The sequence below is a fragment of the Leptidea sinapis genome, chromosome 6 (genome assembly GCF_905404315.1).
Source record: "Leptidea sinapis chromosome 6, ilLepSina1.1, whole genome shotgun sequence".
Lineage (NCBI taxonomy): Eukaryota > Metazoa > Arthropoda > Insecta > Lepidoptera > Pieridae > Leptidea > Leptidea sinapis.
In genome coordinates, this window is record NC_066270.1 from 16440633 (window position 1) to 16459681 (window position 19049).

The window sequence follows — 19049 nt, forward strand, 5'->3', positions numbered from 1 at the left end:
CGGCATTACTTCTAAAATCTTAAAATTACTGTTTAATGAAATTGCTTTTCCTGTCTCAACCATGATTAATTTAAGCTTTAAATCAGGAATATTTCCACAGAGATTAAAAACTGCCATAATTATGCCATTACATAAAAAAGGGCCAGTAAACGTTATGTCAAATTACCGTCCTATTTCACTTTTGCCTATTACTTCAAAAATAGTTGAAAAAATTATGAAAATTAGAATAAACGCATACACCTCCGATGTCTTGCATAATAATCAATTCGGATTTAGAGAGGGAATAGGAACCAGTGATGCTATTGCTGATTTAACAAAACAGATAGTCTTGAATCATGAAAGCAAAACAGTTGCCGTATTCATTGATCTAGCTAAAGCTTTTGACACCATTTCACATCAGTTATTGTTAAAAAAATTGGAGTTATATGGATTCATGGGAAATGCATTAAAATGGTTTGCTAGTTATCTTAAGAATAGAAAACAATCTGTACGGATCGGAAATCAAGTTAGCGGTGAAAATGGACCAGAAATTGTATTTGGTGTCCCTCAGGGAAGCGTGCTAGGCCCAATTTTGTTTAATATTTATCTTAACGACTTCTGTTCTTTACTGACGGACAGACAGACAGACTCGTAAGTCATTATGTTTTGCCGATGATACTGTTTTGTTATTCACAGCCTTGACATGGGATAATGCCATCCAAAAAGCGGAATGTGGCCTTCGTCTGGCTAAGGACTTGTATGACAATAATTTGTTAACGCTAAACGAAGAAAAAACTGTATTTATGTGCTTCTCCCCTACAACAGCCGGTCTTCCAACTGAAACTCCAAAAATTCAAGTCCATTTCTGTCTCAACAAGTCTGACTGTATAAACTGCAAAACATTATCATGCACCCAAAGCACCACTTATCTTGGTATTATAGTTGACCAACATCTTAGATGGGATATGCACGTAGAAATGCTGACAAAGAAAGTTAGAAACTTGAGCTATATATACAACAACTTAAGAAATATTTTGAGTACTGACCTATTATTAATAGTGTACACTTCCTTAACTCAGTCGTTAATCTTGTATGACATTATAGCGTGGGGTTCATGTGGCTCATCTATATTAGACAAACTTAATAAGGCTCAAAAACTTAACCTCAAAATTATCTTAAAAAAGAATCGCAGGTTTCCAACGGAAGAGTTATTTAAACTGAGTAAAGTACTAACTCCAAGAAAATTATATGTATGGCAATTTGCTAATTGTCATCAATATATTTTGCCATATATATTGCTATATATATGGCAAAATATATTGATGACTTTCCACTTGAGCAAGTTCAGAGTCACCTTAGGCGAAAAAAACAAAGATGTTTGGTTCCACTGCGAACGTCTGGATTAGCAAAAAGACATTTTTCAGCTGAGGTGCCAAAATTATTCAACAACCTCCCTCCGGAGGCAACTAATGTAATCCTATGTGCTCAAAACCCCTCTCGAAAAAAAAAAAAAAAAGTTGGATATGAAGAAATATTTGCTAGTCTGCTCTTTTGAAAACTTTAAATGTCTTTATGACAAGATTTGTTGATGCTAAAGCTATTTATATTTATCACGGACACTTTATCATATTTACTATGTACAAGTAACTATACTTCAAACTTAATACAATAATACTGTTGCACTAATATTACTTATATTTTATATATATTATTCTTTTTTTATAACTTTTCTTATTGTTTCTTATATATATGATATAAGAAACAATAAGAAAACGTATGATAATCCAAATAAAACTAATAACAATTAAGTTTAGTCAGGTAAATAATTCATAAGATTAAAATTTTAGATTAAATTAGAAAACTTTAATATTTTATTTTTTAACAATTAGGCTGAGGACTTTTGGACAGCCCTAGCACAGGCTTAGGTCTAATTGGGCTGCCAGTTGCAATCACCAGCCTTAAGTTTTAGTCTAATGCTTTGGTCTATAAATTATGGTGTAAATGGTTTTCACTTTTTTAAGTCTCTAAATAAATAAATAAAAAAAATATCAGTTCGTTCATGTTGTTCATACAATATCCTTCACTTCGGGGATTAATTATACAAATTAAATTTGTATCCAAAATTCATGATAGGTACGGGACTCGAACCCGCGCCTGGGTTGAGCCTGAGCGCTCTTACCAACTGAGCCAACCGTTCGAGTGACGCATAGATCGTAAATGTTGGTATGTTTTGTTTAACTCTCAGGTTGTGGCTCCACCTACAGGATCTACTTAATTTTCTAATATTCATTTTTTGGGGTAGAGCAGATTATCAATTACTGGCGGTTAACAAAAATACAGTAAATGAGATTATGAGCAAAATTCAAAGTAACAATACAAAACAGGTTATAAGTCGGTTCTTGGGTTGTGGTACAAGTAATATAGAGTTAACTTAAATCCTAATTTCCTTGACTTGGCCTAAATCTCCACCTTACAGTTAGCAGCCACATGCGTCCTCCACCGGAGAATCGTCCCCCGACTAACTCAAGACCTAACAACTGGCTCAATCGGCAACGTAATATTCTGTTTCAAACAATTCGACACGTGTTTCGCATCTACCCGAGGTATACTCAGGAGATGTTAAAAACCTAATAAATCTGAGAGTTCACTATACACATTACTGGCACCGTTGGTACTCATAATCTAGCCGGCATCCTGTGCAAAGAAGCCTCGTACTGGTAAATGTCCTTAGTCGCCTCTTACGACACCCTTGGGCCTGGGACTTCCCTATATCTTCTTATGTCCCGGGGAAGTACAGGACAAACGAAAAGCAGAAGCAAAAGATAATTATGGACTGCCGTAAGAGAACGCCTTATGCAATACATTTTTTTAAATAAATGGAATGTAATCTGCGTTAGTGATTGAAACTGTACTAATCCCAGGTAGATTCGGAGACGCACGAGCCATTAGAAGTGCAAGCCAAACGCATGTTGGAGACCAACTCGATGGTTGAAGAGTTCATGTTGCTGGCCAACGTGAGTGTGGCCAAGCACGTGGCGGCCGAGTTCCCGCAGTGCGCCATGCTCCGGCGACACCCCGCGCCCCATCCCGATAACTTTGTGGCCTTCCTAAAGGCGGCGAAACAACAGGTAACGTATGTATATTATATAGGTTGTGATCTTGGTCATCATCATCGTCATCAGCCGGAAGACGTCCACTGCTGGACAAAGGCCTCCTCCAAGGGATTTCCACGACGATCGGTCCTGCGCTGCCCTCATCCAACGTATTCCGGCGATCTTGACCAGATCGTCGGTCCATGGCTCAGAAGTGATATGGGCCAATAGTTCTTCAAAAGCATTTTATTGCCCTTGTTGAAGAACAGCACCACTATATTTCTTGCGCTGTTTTGCCCTCGAGGATGACGGAATTGAATAGTTTCTGGAGGGTCCTAAGTACAGGGGTACCACCAGCTCTCAGAAGCTCAGCTGTAATTTCATCATCACCCGGCGCCTTGTTGTTTTTAAGCTGTTTTAGGGCCATACTAATCTCGTACAGGTTGACGTCTGGGATATCTTGGGTATAGTGTCGGATTAGTTTGGCTCTTGGGTCTTCAGCCTTGTTGGTAACAGGTGCCCGTGCGCTCGTGTATACTGTCCGTAGAACTTCTTCACTTCCCTCAAAAGTTCGGGTCAGTCAGCTTCGTCAGTTGGCTCTGCCCTATACTGTGAAGCATCGTCCAGGGACTGAAGGGTCATTTAGCGTCTTATATCCATCAATTTGAGGGTGTAGTCTGAGATTTTTTCGGTTCTTTTTGAACGGCTGGAACTTACACCCTGCCGTTTGAACAGCTGCCACGAACCTGTTATTATTCTCGTCCACGTCTACGCAGTCACCGAGGCTTTAACGTTTTTGCAATTCGAGTTGAAAGTTTTCGGGGTTCTGGATCTGGATGGAAGCGGGTCAGAGCGTAGACTTCACCAGTCGAGACCGCTCCGGTTTTGGATTGATATTCAATGTGCCTCTTACTATGCGGTGATCACTCCTAGTTTCAATTGAGTTGATCACGGAGACATCATCGAATATATGTCTTTTGGTCGACATGATGAATTCTAGCTCATTTTGGTGGCACCATCGGGGCTAATCCAAGTCCATTTGCGTTGTTCTTGCTTTATGAAAAAGGAGTTCATCATATAGAGATCCTCCTTCTCCATGAAGTCAGCCAGCATCTGGCCTCGGGCGTTCCGATTTCTATAACCAAATTGCCCCACTCTCAACTCATCGCCGCTACGTTTGCCCAGTTTTGCGTTGAAGTCTCCCATAACAACGTTGAGTGTGAATGCCTGTTGAGATGTTCTCATACATGGCCTCCACCTACTCGTCTGAGTGTGTCGAAGTCGGAGAGTAAACCTGTATGACCTTTAACGAATACTGTTCAGTAATTCTGAGTATTAGGTACGTACCCTAGTCGACACGCTCCCCACCTCAGTTACGTTGTTGATGAGAGACTTGTGGACGAGGAACCCGATACCGCCCTGGCACAGTCAGTCACCCTCCCGGAAGAAGAGTATATGTCCGGAATTTAGGATTATCGACTCCTCACCCTGTCTTCGGGCCTGAGATAAGCTCACGACATCCCATCGTAATCTGCTCACATTTTTTTTATGGAATAGGAAGAAATACGAGCGTACGGGTCACCTGTTGTTAAGTGATCACCGCCGCCCACAATCTCTTGCAACACCAGAGGAATCACAGGAGCGTTGCCGGCCTTTAAGGGAGATGTACGCGCTTTAGTTCAGTTCTTTATTACAGTTCCTCCGACTTCTCGTCGGTCGGCAGTGTCTCTTTACTACTTTTAATAGGTTCTTGTAACTTGTTTTAAATATTTATGGACTTTACTAGTAGACCATCTGCATGCGTTTTGAGTCGGAAGGACGACACGCCATTGGTATAATCAAAAATGACGCGTACACTTTTTTAAATTTCCGGCAACTGAGAACAATTGATCGCTTAATATCAGGTAACCCGTACGCTCGTTTGTCCTCTCTTCTATAAAAAAAAGTTAGTTTTACGATATAAAAAATAGGTAAAAAAACTTTTTAAGTTAAACGGTTTTATGTTAAACATACATTGCAATGTTTAAGATAAATGTACTAAAAACCAAAAAATTATAAAATAGATATAGTCGTGGGAATTATAAACATATGCATAGACTAGACTAAAATAAAACCGTGGGGCACGTCAATTGTCTACAATCGTTGATTAAAATGTTTGTTTTGTAATGTTACACTATAATTAGGCAGTTGTTCAACCGACAACGATGGACGTGTGATAAGTAGGGCTAGAAAGTGGAAACAAGCTAGCAAGCTCGATTATAAGCGAGTCTTAGGGTTTCATAGTGGTGAGCGAGTAGTACTTTTATCATGTTTCGTCGATTAAAGACAAACTACGAGCAGTGAAACGATTCCTCGCCAGCCAGCAGTGTGAATGTCCAACGATAAACTAGTTGAAACATCTCTTTTATTTACATGGAGTGTATAACTATTGGAATTTCCATAAGCAAGAAAATAGTAAGTAATTTCCTCACCGTCTGCGGGCCAACTGCCTATTTTAACGACGAATTAAACGACTCTTCTATCGCACATTAAGTCGATAATTTGTAGACAATTGACGTGCCCCACGGTTTTATTTTAGTCTAGTCTATGCATATGTTTATAATTCCCACGACTGTATCTATTTTATTATTTTTTGGTTTTTAGTACATTTATCTTAAACATTGCAATGTATGTTTAACATAAAACCGTTTAACTTAAAAAGTTTTTTTACCTATTTTTATTTTCTAGTTTTTAGTTTTTATTTCGCATTCTGTTTAATTCATTTAGTGCTTCATTATTGCAAGGTTTCTTGCCCGTTAGTTTATTGCAGTCCAACTCCTCTATACGTAGTCCCTGCAAAGATCTTACTCTACTAAGAGCCACGTAGGCTTGACCTTCTTCAAACAGTTTCGCACCTAAGTATACGACTGCGTGATCCACAGTGCTGCCCTGCATTTTATGTATTGTAGAAGCCCATGATAGTATTAAAGGCAACATTCTTCTTTCAGCCGTCCCGTAATTGTACTTAGCTGGAAACTGTATGGCTTTCGGGTGTATAAGATGTACTCCGTCTCTTGCGAAATCAATTCGGACGGAAGGTACATCTGTTGCATACATCTGAGTTTGACGAAATTGAGGCCAAACGATTTCGTTGATGTAGCCTATAGCGCCATTTACTAATCCCCTTGAAACGTCAATATTGGACCGTAGCATGACTTTTGCCCCCACAAATATTTGCAGTTCCGCTGGTAAACCCCCAGTTTTGTTGATATCAGCTGGTATTATAGTAGCTATATCCACATTGTATGCATTTCGTGTGGCGTGTACTAGCTGATCCTGCGCTTTTATTTTGTAAATGCGAGCACCATTATTTCTGTACAAATTCAATACAGCAGAGTTGTGGTCGTTAACTTGTTGATCTGTGGGGTATACCCTTAACGCTTTGTCTATTGCAAACTCATCACTCGTGTCTTGAAGAAGTCTTCCCATTAAAATACTAAATTGTTGGGTTGTTAGCTCACCGACTCTCAAAGCATTCAAAATATCAATAAAAGTCTGGTCACCTTGCTGACGCATATTTTCAGTTAATTCACACAGCGTTGGCTGTTTGAAAACAGGTGTTCCTGATCGTTTTATAGGAGGCAGTTGTAAAAGATCACCGAAAAGTGAAACGTTTACTCCTCCAAAAAACTCATTTTCACAGTTCTTAATTTGCCTTAATCGAGCATCCATCATGCATAACATTTGATAAGACACCATGGAAATCTCGTCGACAATCAAAAATTCTGTCTGATGCCATTGTTGCCTCATTATTCGCAAATAGTTTCCGGACAGTGGTGACATACCTGTTATGCGACCGTCTTTCTGTACAGGCAATTTTAAAGTACTGTGTATCGTAGCTCCATTTATTAATCTAGCTGCAACTCCTGTTAGTGAGCAGACTTTAACCGCATCCTTTGCGTAGCACCTATTAATTTGGTCTCGTAATAACTTTAATAGAAAAGTCTTGCCCACACCAGCTCCTCCTGTAAAGAATATTTTTAAACGTTCTTCAGCACCTGACATTTGATTTTGTATGGACTGGGTAACTAATGTAAAAATTTCATTTTGTCCTGCATTCATAGACTGCTTAGCCTGTAAGAACTAGTCTTCATTCATTGGCAAATAAGGAACTTCTTCTTCATGGTCTAGTTCCATCGGCTCTGCGTGTTCCAGTATCTGAAATGCGTGTACTTGCGCGAATGCATTTTCAAGCTGCCTGTCACGTTCACGATATATTTCCAAGTAGGTGTTAGTTTGTCTTAAACTTTCTTCGTTGGCGAGAAATGCATCTCTGGCACTATTAAATTCTCCTAAAAGTTCGGCCTCATTGCGATACGGCATATACTGGATTAGTAAACTGTAATAATATGACTCTGGATCAGAAGCTGCTACGAAGTTAGGTACCCGTACTACAGCTGGCGTGTTTCTAATAGTAATTTTGGTGTTGTCTGTTAAAGTTATAAGTCGCCTTCTTGTTGTTTGCTCGTGCGGTGCATAAGCATCGGTATCGATGCTCTCTTCATTTATAACTGGCGGTTTTGTGTAGTGTGGCTCAAATAACATCGCAAATTCTATGAGACACATATTGTTAAAATCATAGTTGGGGTACTCTGCTGGTCGCTTTTCATATCGTTCGAAAATATTGGCACAATATCCTGCTGCTTGACCAGCTTCATTAAACTTCAACACTTTATACCTTTGTTCCGCTTTACGAGTATTGACAAAAATTGTTTTTCTCGAGCTGTCACGCATACTCAAATGGCATAGCCTGAATACGCATTCGCAGGCTGAAACTTGACGTTCTCTTAATATGCGCATGCATATTTTAAACAGCTTACGCGAGACGTCAGTTTCTTCTCTTCTATTTGTTGAATAGCTCGAGATACTTCACCATCTAGGTTTGTAGGTTCTGATTTTGACACGTATTTAGCGATGTAATACGCAATCGACTCATTTGTACCACACGGTTGTATATCCATATTGGCTTTCCACATTTTTAGCAAAGCAGGACTGTAATTATTTACCCAACCATCTTCACTTTTTCTTTTCAGAACGCAAATGCGACCACCGTTGTAGATGAATTCGTTAGATGAAGGATCAATAACATGTGTCTCTAAGCATTCCGAGCGTGGAAAGTTGAAACGACAAACAGAATTATTTTTCGTGCAGGTACTAGTGTGTCGATGTATTTGATAATTTTTAACTAATTCATATAGTTCTGAAGTTTCTGGAGGAATGGCAGTACTACAGACTGAATCAATGCGAGCTATTCCTTCAGGTGTCGCAACATACGGGTGATCTTCGATCCAAACAACCATATGCAAATGAGGACTTCCTCTGTTCTGAAACTCGATTCGCCACCAATGATCTTTAACTTTACCAAATATTTCAGTATCAGTAGGGATTCGCCGGTTCTGGCTCACAGTAGTGGGGATTCGCCGGTTCTGCCTCCCCGGTTCTGGTCACTTGTTCGTGATGCCTACTAAAAAAAAAAAAAATTTGGTGTCAAACTGGGGGTTTTGATGTATTTCCCAGCGATTGCGCTGATCCGTTTTTCGATATCTCTTATAGTTACAAAGTTAGCTTTTTAAGTTAAACAGATCCATACTCATTACTAATCCGTGGTAATTAACCTAATGATTGGTGAGCGACTCAATGTCGATTCTTTGAAAGTGATAAATTACCTCTCACATTCGTTACTACGATTAAAACGACAGTTTTGTGCTGTGGTTATTATTAAGTTAACAGAAGATATAAATAAAGTATATAATAAAACATCGTTGCAGATTGTATCATTTTTAAAATATTTGATGAAATAATTCAAACTCTTCTTATTAAACTTAAAGTATAGATACATTAAACAGTACTCGCAACACATGCTGCGTTAATAAATATATTCTTTACTCTTGTAGTATTGTGGATATACATTCTGCAATTGCTTTGTAAAAACCTCAGCTGGAATCCCTGAGCTGGACGATCATATGAAGTATTGTCCAATACCCTGCTCACCAATGTGTATTGCAACCCAGTGAGAGCCTGGCTTATTTTCACTATCTACATTGCTGACAATATAACAGGACGTTACAACGTATATCGACAATCGGTTTGCTGCGTAAACATTATTTTGAATACAGAGATCAATTTTCTTCAGATAATTCTGTATCTCGATTATATTCATATTACCTTAGAATAATGTATTTAAAAGTTATTGGATTACAACTTACAATAAAACAAAACATCATTTTAAGTACATATTTAATTTCAATATTAAAAGGCAATATAGCAGTAAGTTTAACTAAAACTATTACACACCCTTACAAACGATCAAACATAAACATAACTGCGGTAATCTACTGAAATATTATGATTTTTATAAATTTTATTGTATAAGAGCTTATTCAAAACGAACTTTGATTTATGAAATATTTAACTTGAGTTAAGTGATAAAGCTCTTTGTCATTTTCTTAATGTTACTAATTTTGAGATAAATAAAATACACTTTAGTTTCTCTGATTATTTCCTTTCGCGAATATATCAACAATTCGACCATCAGATTTCCTCATCGGGTCATTAATTGTTTTTAGTTTTACTTTAAGATTTTTCTTCCGCCAAATATATTATAGAGTTCAGGTAGTTATATCTTGAAACTAATTGACATGGTTGAGATTGTATAAAGGTTGCATTTCATCAAAGCATCAGGTGATTTAGATACAATTTGTGTCACTGACATCATTCAAAAATATTATAAAATTATTTACGAAAACTGATTTTCCACACCCACACACAATGCACCCTCTACTACAAAAAGGTTTCATGTAATATAATGAGACGATTTATTGTTAAACTACCATTTATTGATTATATTTAAATAGAACACTTTATAAGTAAAACAATATACAGTACCTACATCATAACTTACTCCGCAAGTTATATATCTGAATAAAAGATGTATCTACTCTCATTCTTTTCAAAAAAAAATAATTCAAACTTAAAACTTATATAACATTTATTTTATTTTATGATGACTCCAAGCTAAGGTATCAATATAATTTGCTTAGATATACCGTTTGGTATGACAAACTAGATTTATTTATTCGTTGAGTGAAAATATTATGCTTTATTGACTTAAGTCTATGCATTGAACAATATTCGTTCTTATTTTTAAATAGGCACTATTCATTTTCATATACTTACTTAGTAACACTTATAAAATTTGGAGTTATATAGAGAATATATTTTGATCGAATCCTAGGAATTCATTAAATATGTTAACTTTGTTCCACCTTTAAAATAGCCTAACTTCTTATTATTGAGTTTTAGATAGCAAAATATTTTTTTTGCATTGTCAGATGTTTCAAAACGCAAATGAAAATCAGGTTTTATATCTCTTTAAAAATTTATATTTGAAAGTATAAGTATCAGTGTACAATAATTTTAATATATTTCGAAACTTATTTAACATATAGTTATAGTAAAATTTATTGTATTAGAGTTTTAGAAATATCCAATATACCTGCAATATACCAAATAAATATGTTTATTGAGAAACAATTTAGTCTTTTGTAATTGAACTGCAACCAATTTTCATTTTAAAATAGATAAACTATGGAATTCTATCATGGCAATTAAATCATACAGTGCAATTTTACATTTACTCTTTTTTCAATATTTTCCATTGTTATTTAAATATTTGAGGTATTCATTAATTTATAAAAATCTTTTAGAAATCAGATGTAGGTAGCTTGTTTATGCATGTTTGTATTTAAATCTATGAAATTTTGTAACCATGCGCTTTGTTTGAATTTTAAAATTCTATGATTTTTTTATAATGAGACGATTTATTGTTAAACTACAATTTATTGATTATATTTAAATATAAAAATTTATAAATAAAACAATATACAGTACCTACATCATAACTTACTCCACAAGTTATATATCTAATCTATTGTTTTCAAAAAAAATAATTCAACCTTAAAACTTATATAATATTTATTTTATTTTATGATGACTCCAAGCTAAGGTATCAATATAATTTGCTTAGATATACCGTTTGGTATGACAAACTAGATTTATTTATTCGTTGAGTGAAAATATTATGCTTTATTGACTTAAATCTATGCATTGAACAATATTCATTCCTTTTTTCAAATAGGCATATCTTATAATTTTCCATTTTCATATACTTACTTAGTAACACTTTTATTAAATTTTTATGTGTATTTTCCCACAACATCTAATATATTCATAAAATATGTTTACTTTGCTTTCATCTTTACAATTATCGTACCGTACTTCTTTTTATTGACTTTTGGGTAGCAAAATTTTTTTTTCTGCAGTCAGAGGTTTTGAAACGCAAATGTAAATCAGGTTTTATATCCGTGTAAATTTTTTATATATCAAACTATCAGTATCAGTGTGTACAATAATTTTAATTTATTTCGAAACTTATTTAACTAGTGAAAGTCATCGCATTAGAGTTTTAGAAATTTTCAATATATAAAATCCCAACTAAATAGGTTTATTGAAGAACAATTTAGTGTTTCGTAATTGAACTGCAACCAATTTTCATTTTAAAATAGATAAACTATGGAGTTCTATCTTGGCAATTAAATCTTGTACAATTTTACATTTACTCTTTTTTCAATATTGTCCATTGTTCTTTATACGAGTAATTCATTAATTTATAAAAATCTTTTCGAAATCAGATGTAGGTAGCTTGTTTATGCATGTTTGTATTTAAATCTATGTAATATTTTAACCATGAGCTTTGTTTGAATTTTAAAATTCTATGAATATTATGTTTCTTCTGTCTGTGTGTGTGTGAGACATTGCTTTAAATTTCTGAAATAAATGACATATGTATTTTTATTACGAAGGTTTGGAATAAATTTTATGCTTTTTGTATCACCAATACTTACATTTTATATTCTCGGGGCATAAGGATAGGTCAGAATGTAAATAATGCAGTTCAATTGAATATTCTTGGTCTACTTCCAAAATAAAACCAAATTCAAAATCATCCGGAACATCAAAATTTGTAGGAACATCTACGCATTCAAAACCTTCTGTATCATCAAAATAAGTTATAAACGACTTTCGTTTTTCTTTATCCTGTTCTCGCACAGTCAAAGTCAAAGTTCTTTATTTGCAAGAAATATTCACAAGTAAAGTTGTTACAAATTTAAGAGTAGGCACATGTTTCGTCTTGAGAGACATGCAAATATTTCAGTGGTTTCGTTTTATAATATTGTAACCTATACTTATTTGTTTAAATTCGCATTTTCATAACGATTCCTACATTGAGATACACAGTCTCAAATACCCGATCCAATAAAAGCTATTTGTTCAAAGCCCTAAAGTAATTCTAATTTAATTTTTGTGCATTTTAACATAGCACCCCAACTTAACCCAGGCGCTGTATAATAATGTGCTGGATCTAGACCATATTATGTCTGTAAACATAGAGCTCGGAAATTTTCAAATACATATTTTGTTTAAAGTGAAACATTGATTTTAAGATATAAATCTGAATTATCTAACTTATAATCTTCATCGGAAATATGTGTGCCGGTAAATGTATTGTAAAATCTATCATGATCATGGAGCGTTGAAAGTTTTAAGGAATCGTGTGGTGTTATAAATTCATATGGATAAATTCTTTTTTTCTAAGACGTAAAAAATTATTATTATTTGGAAAATTTAGTCTTAAATTTTGAAATTGTGCTTCCTTATTTATTCCAAACCTTCGTAATAATAATACATATGTCATTTATTTCAGAAATTTAAAGCAATGTCTCACACACACACAGACAGAAAAAACAAAATTTTCATAGAATTTTAAAATTCAAATTCTGATTTCGAAAAGATTTTTATAAATTAATGAATTACTCAATGTATAAAGAACAATGGACAATATTGAAAAAAGAGTAAATGTAAAATTGTACAAGATTTAATTGCCAAGATAGAATTCCATAGTTTATCTATTTTAGAGTGAAAATTTGGTTGCAGTTCAATTACGAAACACTAAATTGTTCTTCAATAAACCTATTTAGTTGGGATTTTATATATTGAAAATTTCTAAAACTCTAATGCGATGACTTTCCCTAGTTAAATAAGTTTCGAAATAAATTAAAATTATTGTACACACTGATACTGATAGTTTGATATATAAAAAATTTACACGGATATAAAACCTGATTTACATTTGCGTTTCAAAACCTCTGACTGCAGAAAAAAAATTTTTGCTACTCAAAAGTCAATAAAAAGAAGTACGGTACGATAATTGTAAAGATGAAAGCAAAGTAAACATATTTTATGAATGTATTAGATGTTGTGGGAAAATACACATAAAAATTTAATAAAAGTGTTACTAAGTAAGTATATGAAAATGGAAAATTATAAGATATGCCTATTTGAAAAAAGGAATGAATATTGTTCAATGCATAGATTTAAGTCAATAAAGCATAATATTTTCACTCAACGAATAAATAAATCTAGTTTGTCATACCAAACGGTATATCTAAGCAAATTATATTGATACCTTAGCTTGGAGTCATCATAAAATAAAATAAATATTATATAAGTTTTAAGGTTGAATTATTTTTTTTTGAAAACAATAGATTAGATATATAACTTGTGGAGTAAGTTATGATGTAGGTACTGTATATTGTTTTATTTATAAATTTTTATATTTAAATATAATCAATAAATTGTAGTTTAACAATAAATCGTCTCATTATAAAAAAATCATAGAATTTTAAAATTCAAACAAAGCGCATGGTTACAAAATTTCATAGATTTAAATACAAACATGCATAAACAAGCTACCTACATCTGATTTCTAAAAGATTTTTATAAATTAATGAATACCTCAAATATTTAAATAACAATGGAAAATATTGAAAAAAGAGTAAATGTAAAATTGCACTGTATGATTTAATTGCCATGATAGAATTCCATAGTTTATCTATTTTAAAATGAAAATTGGTTGCAGTTCAATTACAAAAGACTAAATTGTTTCTCAATAAACATATTTATTTGGTATATTGCAGGTATATTGGATATTTCTAAAACTCTAATACAATAAATTTTACTATAACTATATGTTAAATAAGTTTCGAAATATATTAAAATTATTGTACACTGATACTTATACTTTCATATATAAATTTTTAAAGAGATATAAAACCTGATTTTCATTTGCGTTTTGAAACATCTGACAATGCAGAATAAATATTTTACTATCTAAAACTCAATAATAAGAAGTTAGGCTATTTTAAAGGTGGAACAAAGTTAACATATTTAATGAATGCCTAGGATTCGATCAAAATATATTCGTAAGATGTTGCGGGAAAATGCAACTCCAAATTTTATAAGTGTTACTAAGTAAGTATATGAAAATGAATAGTGCCTATTTAAAAATAAGAACGAATATTGTTCAATGCATAGACTTAAGTCAATAAAGCATAATATTTTCACTCAACGAATAAATAAATCTAGTTTGTCATACCAAACGGTATATCTAAGCAAATTATATTGATACCTTAGCTTGGAGTCATCATAAAATAAAATAAATATTATATAAGTTTTAAGGTTGAATTATTTTTTTTTGAAAAGAATGAGAGTAGATACATCTTTTATTCAGATATATAACTTGCGGAGTAAGTTATGATGTAGGTACTGTATATTGTTTTACTTATAAAGTGTTCTATTTAAATATAATCAATAAATGGTAGTTTAACAATAAATCGTCTCATTATATTACATGAAACCTTTTTGTAGTAGAGGGTGCATAGTGTGTGGGTGTGGAAAATCAGTTTTCGTAAATAATTTTATAATATTTTTGAATGATGTCAGTGACACAAATTGTATCTAAATCACCTGATGCTTTGATGAAATGCAACCTTTATACAATCTCAACCATGTCAATTAGTTTCAAGATATAACTACCTGAACTCTATAATATATTTGGCGGAAGAAAAATCTTAAAGTAAAACTAAAAACAATTAATGACCCGATGAGGAAATCTGATGGTCGAATTGTTGATATATTCGCGAAAGGAAATAATCAGAGAAACTAAAGTGTATTTTATTTATCTCAAAATTAGTAACATTAAGAAAATGACAAAGAGCTTTATCACTTAACTCAAGTTAAATATTTCATAAATCAAAGTTCGTTTTGAATAAGCTCTTATACAATAAAATTTATAAAAATCATAATATTTCAGTAGATTACCGCAGTTATGTTTATGTTTGATCGTTTGTAAGGGTGTGTAATAGTTTTAGTTAAACTTACTGCTATATTGCCTTTTAATATTGAAATTAAATATGTACTTAAAATGATGTTTTGTTTTATTGTAAGTTGTAATCCAATAACTTTTAAATACATTATTCTAAGGTAATATGAATATAATTGAGATACAGAATTGTTTGAAGAAAATTGATCTCTGTATTCAAAATAATGTTTACGCAGCAAACCGATTGTCGATATACGTTGTAACGTCCTGTTATATTGTCAGCAATGTAGATAGTGAAAATAAGCCAGGCTCTCACTGGGTTGCAATACACATTGGTGAGCAGGGTATTGGACAATACTTCAATTCATATGATCGTCTAGCTCAGGGATTCCAGCTGAGGTTTTTACAAAGCAATTGCAGAATGTATATCCACAATACTACAAGAGTAAAGAATATATTTATTAACGCAGCATGTGTTGCGAGTACTGTTTAATGTATCTATACTTTAAGTTTAATAAGAAGAGTTTGAATTATTTCATCAAATATTTTAAAAATGATACAATCTGCAACGATGTTTTATTATATACTTTATTTATATCTTCTGTTAACTTAATAATAACCACAGCACAAAACTGTCGTTTTAATCGTAGTAACGAATGTGAGAGGTAATTTACTAATTACATCTATCACTTTCAAAGAATCGACATTGAGTCGCTCACCAATCATTAGGTTAATTACCACGGATTAGTAATGAGTATGGATCTGTTTAACTTAAAAAGCTAACTTTGTAACTATAAGAGATATCGAAAAACGGATCAGCGCAATCGCTGGGAAATACATCAAAACCCCCAGTTTGACACCAAATTTTTTTTTTTTTTAGTAGGCATCACGAACAAGTGACCAGAACCGGGGAGGCAGAACCGGCGAATCCCTACTACTTAAAATGTCTACTCACAACAACTGGATACATCTCGATGAGTCTCTGAGTTTCCTGAATATCTATGTCATCTGGGTCAATGTGCTGTTTACCATCACTTACAAGGAGACCTCTTTTCATATCCTTCCAGTGAAGATCATTGCAGCTCAATGTAACAAAATATGTGGGAGGTCCTAAACATCTGATTTGTGCTATAAGATCACTAAGAGCACTACGCCAATAAGCAGCGGAACCTCTTAGATTTTTTAAATATAAGTGCAGGTCTTCCACTCGATTGCCGTTTTCACCTTCAACTTTTCTAGCACAAGCTGCAATGGTTGATTTAACTCGATAGTACTCAAACATTGATAGAGCATAGAATAGGTAATCATTGCGCTGAAATCTAACATCAGCACCTAATAAACGAAATTTATAGTAATCCAAAGGACTTATATTTACGGTCCGTTGTTCTTTCAAACCATTTTTACCATACGGGAAAAGCTGATGCCATGCGAACTCTTCTGCTTTTAACTCATAAGCTTCATTCACAATATTATTATTCGTCTTTCTTCTGATTTCGTTTACATTTTCAGATACCTCTAGCTCATCTTCAACATCAGGTTGGACGCTATCAATAGGCAACATTACAGATGTTTGTATAGGTATAGTTTCAGATCTCAGATTCGAAAGCGGTTGTTGTACTTGTACATCCTGATGAGTGATGGCATCTTCCTGTTGCTGTACTTGAACACCCTGACGAGTGGTAATATTTTCCCTCAAATGTACGTCTACGCGTGTAAGGGTGTACGCAATATTACGGGATCCGAGGCATGTTTTACAGATGCGGCACAGTTCTGGTAAGTGTCGCATTCTATAACACAGGCTTTGCCATTTTCTGGTGTTGGTTTTCCTTTTGGGCCACAAAAATGGGAGTCAGCAAAATAGTATTTGTCTTAACCGCGAAATACGCTAACAGATTTATTTGACGCTGTCAATATTCCTGAAGAATGACTATCAAATAATCTAATTAAAGCTGTATGTAATGTAATGCCGATATTATTGGTATTTACAGAATCTTGGAGACTCCCGAATAAAAGAGTGTCTTCATCATATTCTATAGAAAATCGGCATTCATACATTTGTAAACTTTGCCTGACGATATGAAAGTTTCGTATCTCTAAATATCCTGTTTCATCCAGTTCAGTAGGATCAAGCTGGGTACGAATCCAACAATATAAGGAGTCACCCGCTAACATATTAGCATTCACAATATTGACGTGCCATTGATTAGGGCTTAGGATTGCAGCTCGGACAATGTTCGCCAACGACAAAGCACTACATTGTACACCAGCATATCGCGAAGTAAAGACGTTGTAGTCACCTTGATGCCATGAAGCTCGAATAATTCTTGCAACATTATTAATTGGAATGAATGCATTTCGAATTTCATTTTCATTCCTTTCGGACGCTTCATCTTCAGACAATTCGGGCACACTAAGTCGTACTAACTCCTGGTCACTAATTTGGGCATTGTCGTCAATACGTACATCTTTGTAAAGCGGGTTATTTCTGATTAACCATCTTAAAGCACTATAGACTTTTTCGCGACATATTGTGAATTCCCTGGTGATGTTCAAATTTTCTAATCGTTCGGTTACTACAATAATGCCTACCTGGCTTGCAGGTCTTGGTAGCATACTAGGCAGTCTTTCACTGACTTCAAAGATATCTTGGGCAAATAAAACTGCCTGTCCGCGAAAACCGTACTGCCCATAGAGGCCACTAAATTTCACCTGTGTCAATGTTTGAATAACGTCTGGTATAGAACCTGGATCCAGATTATTCCAGTAAGCTTTTGGTGGTGCTGTTGTTTTATTACTAGTAACATGTGTTTGACAGCGGGAACATAATAACAATGATATTTTCGAAGTTAACTCCACAGGTAAGTATGTTAATTCAGCAGCGTTGTACCGAACTGTACGAACTTGATTAGGATAACAACGTTTGGTACAAATATCACAAACATGTATACAAATTGTGTTAATAGCATTCTCGAATGCCTGCAGATTATTAGCTCTGCATTGCTGGGTACGCTCTCGTTGTTTATTTAACCTCGTATCGCGATGTTCAGGCGTTTCTGAACCCAACTGCTGTCTTTGTCTTTCACGGCTTTGTATTAATCTAACTTCATATTCTTCAGGCGTTTCTGACGCTACTATCTGTGTATATCGCTCCCGTTGTTTTGTTAACCTGGCTTCATATTCTTCAGGCGTTTCTGACGCTATCATCTGTGTGTATCGCTCCCGTTGTTTTGTTAACCTGGCTTCATATTCTTCAGGCGTTTCTGACGCTATCATCTGTGTGTATCGCTCACGTTGCTTTGTTAACCTGGCTTCATATTCTTCAGGCGTTTCTGACGCCGTAATTTGTGTATATCGCTGACGTTGCTTTTTTAACCTGGCCTCATATTGCTCAGATGTTTTTGACGCTAATTGTTCCCGTCGTTTCTGTAATCGACTATTTCTATCACCTTCACTTTCTTTAACTCGTTTTGCTTTATACTTTTCTTTCGCTTTTTGAAGCCTTCGTTTACGTTGTGTTGCAGTTTCTGTTTTATTTGTGTTTGTATTTTTTTATATTTTTTTTACCATTTTGTTCCCACGAGTAATGGATATTTAAACGGTCGACCCCCCCAGAGGTCCAATAAAGGGGCAAGGCTATGTACAACAAGATGCGCCTGAGTCTTGAGGGGAAAACGCTAACGACATATCATTTTTATCCACCCTAATGCCATACAGTTCTC

General features: G+C 34.2%; 1 protein-coding gene across 3 annotated transcripts in view; it reads left to right on the plus strand.

Annotated features, from left to right (window-relative positions):
• Positions 1 to 19049, plus strand: part of LOC126964820 (exosome complex exonuclease RRP44) — a 60397-nt gene that overhangs the window by 29201 nt on the left and 12147 nt on the right. For all 3 annotated transcript variants that reach the window (XM_050808112.1, XM_050808113.1, XM_050808114.1), the window contains one exon: positions 2901 to 3107. In XM_050808112.1, the coding sequence (XP_050664069.1) occupies positions 2901 to 3107 (207 nt within the window). The remainder of the gene's footprint in view (positions 1 to 2900; positions 3108 to 19049) is intronic.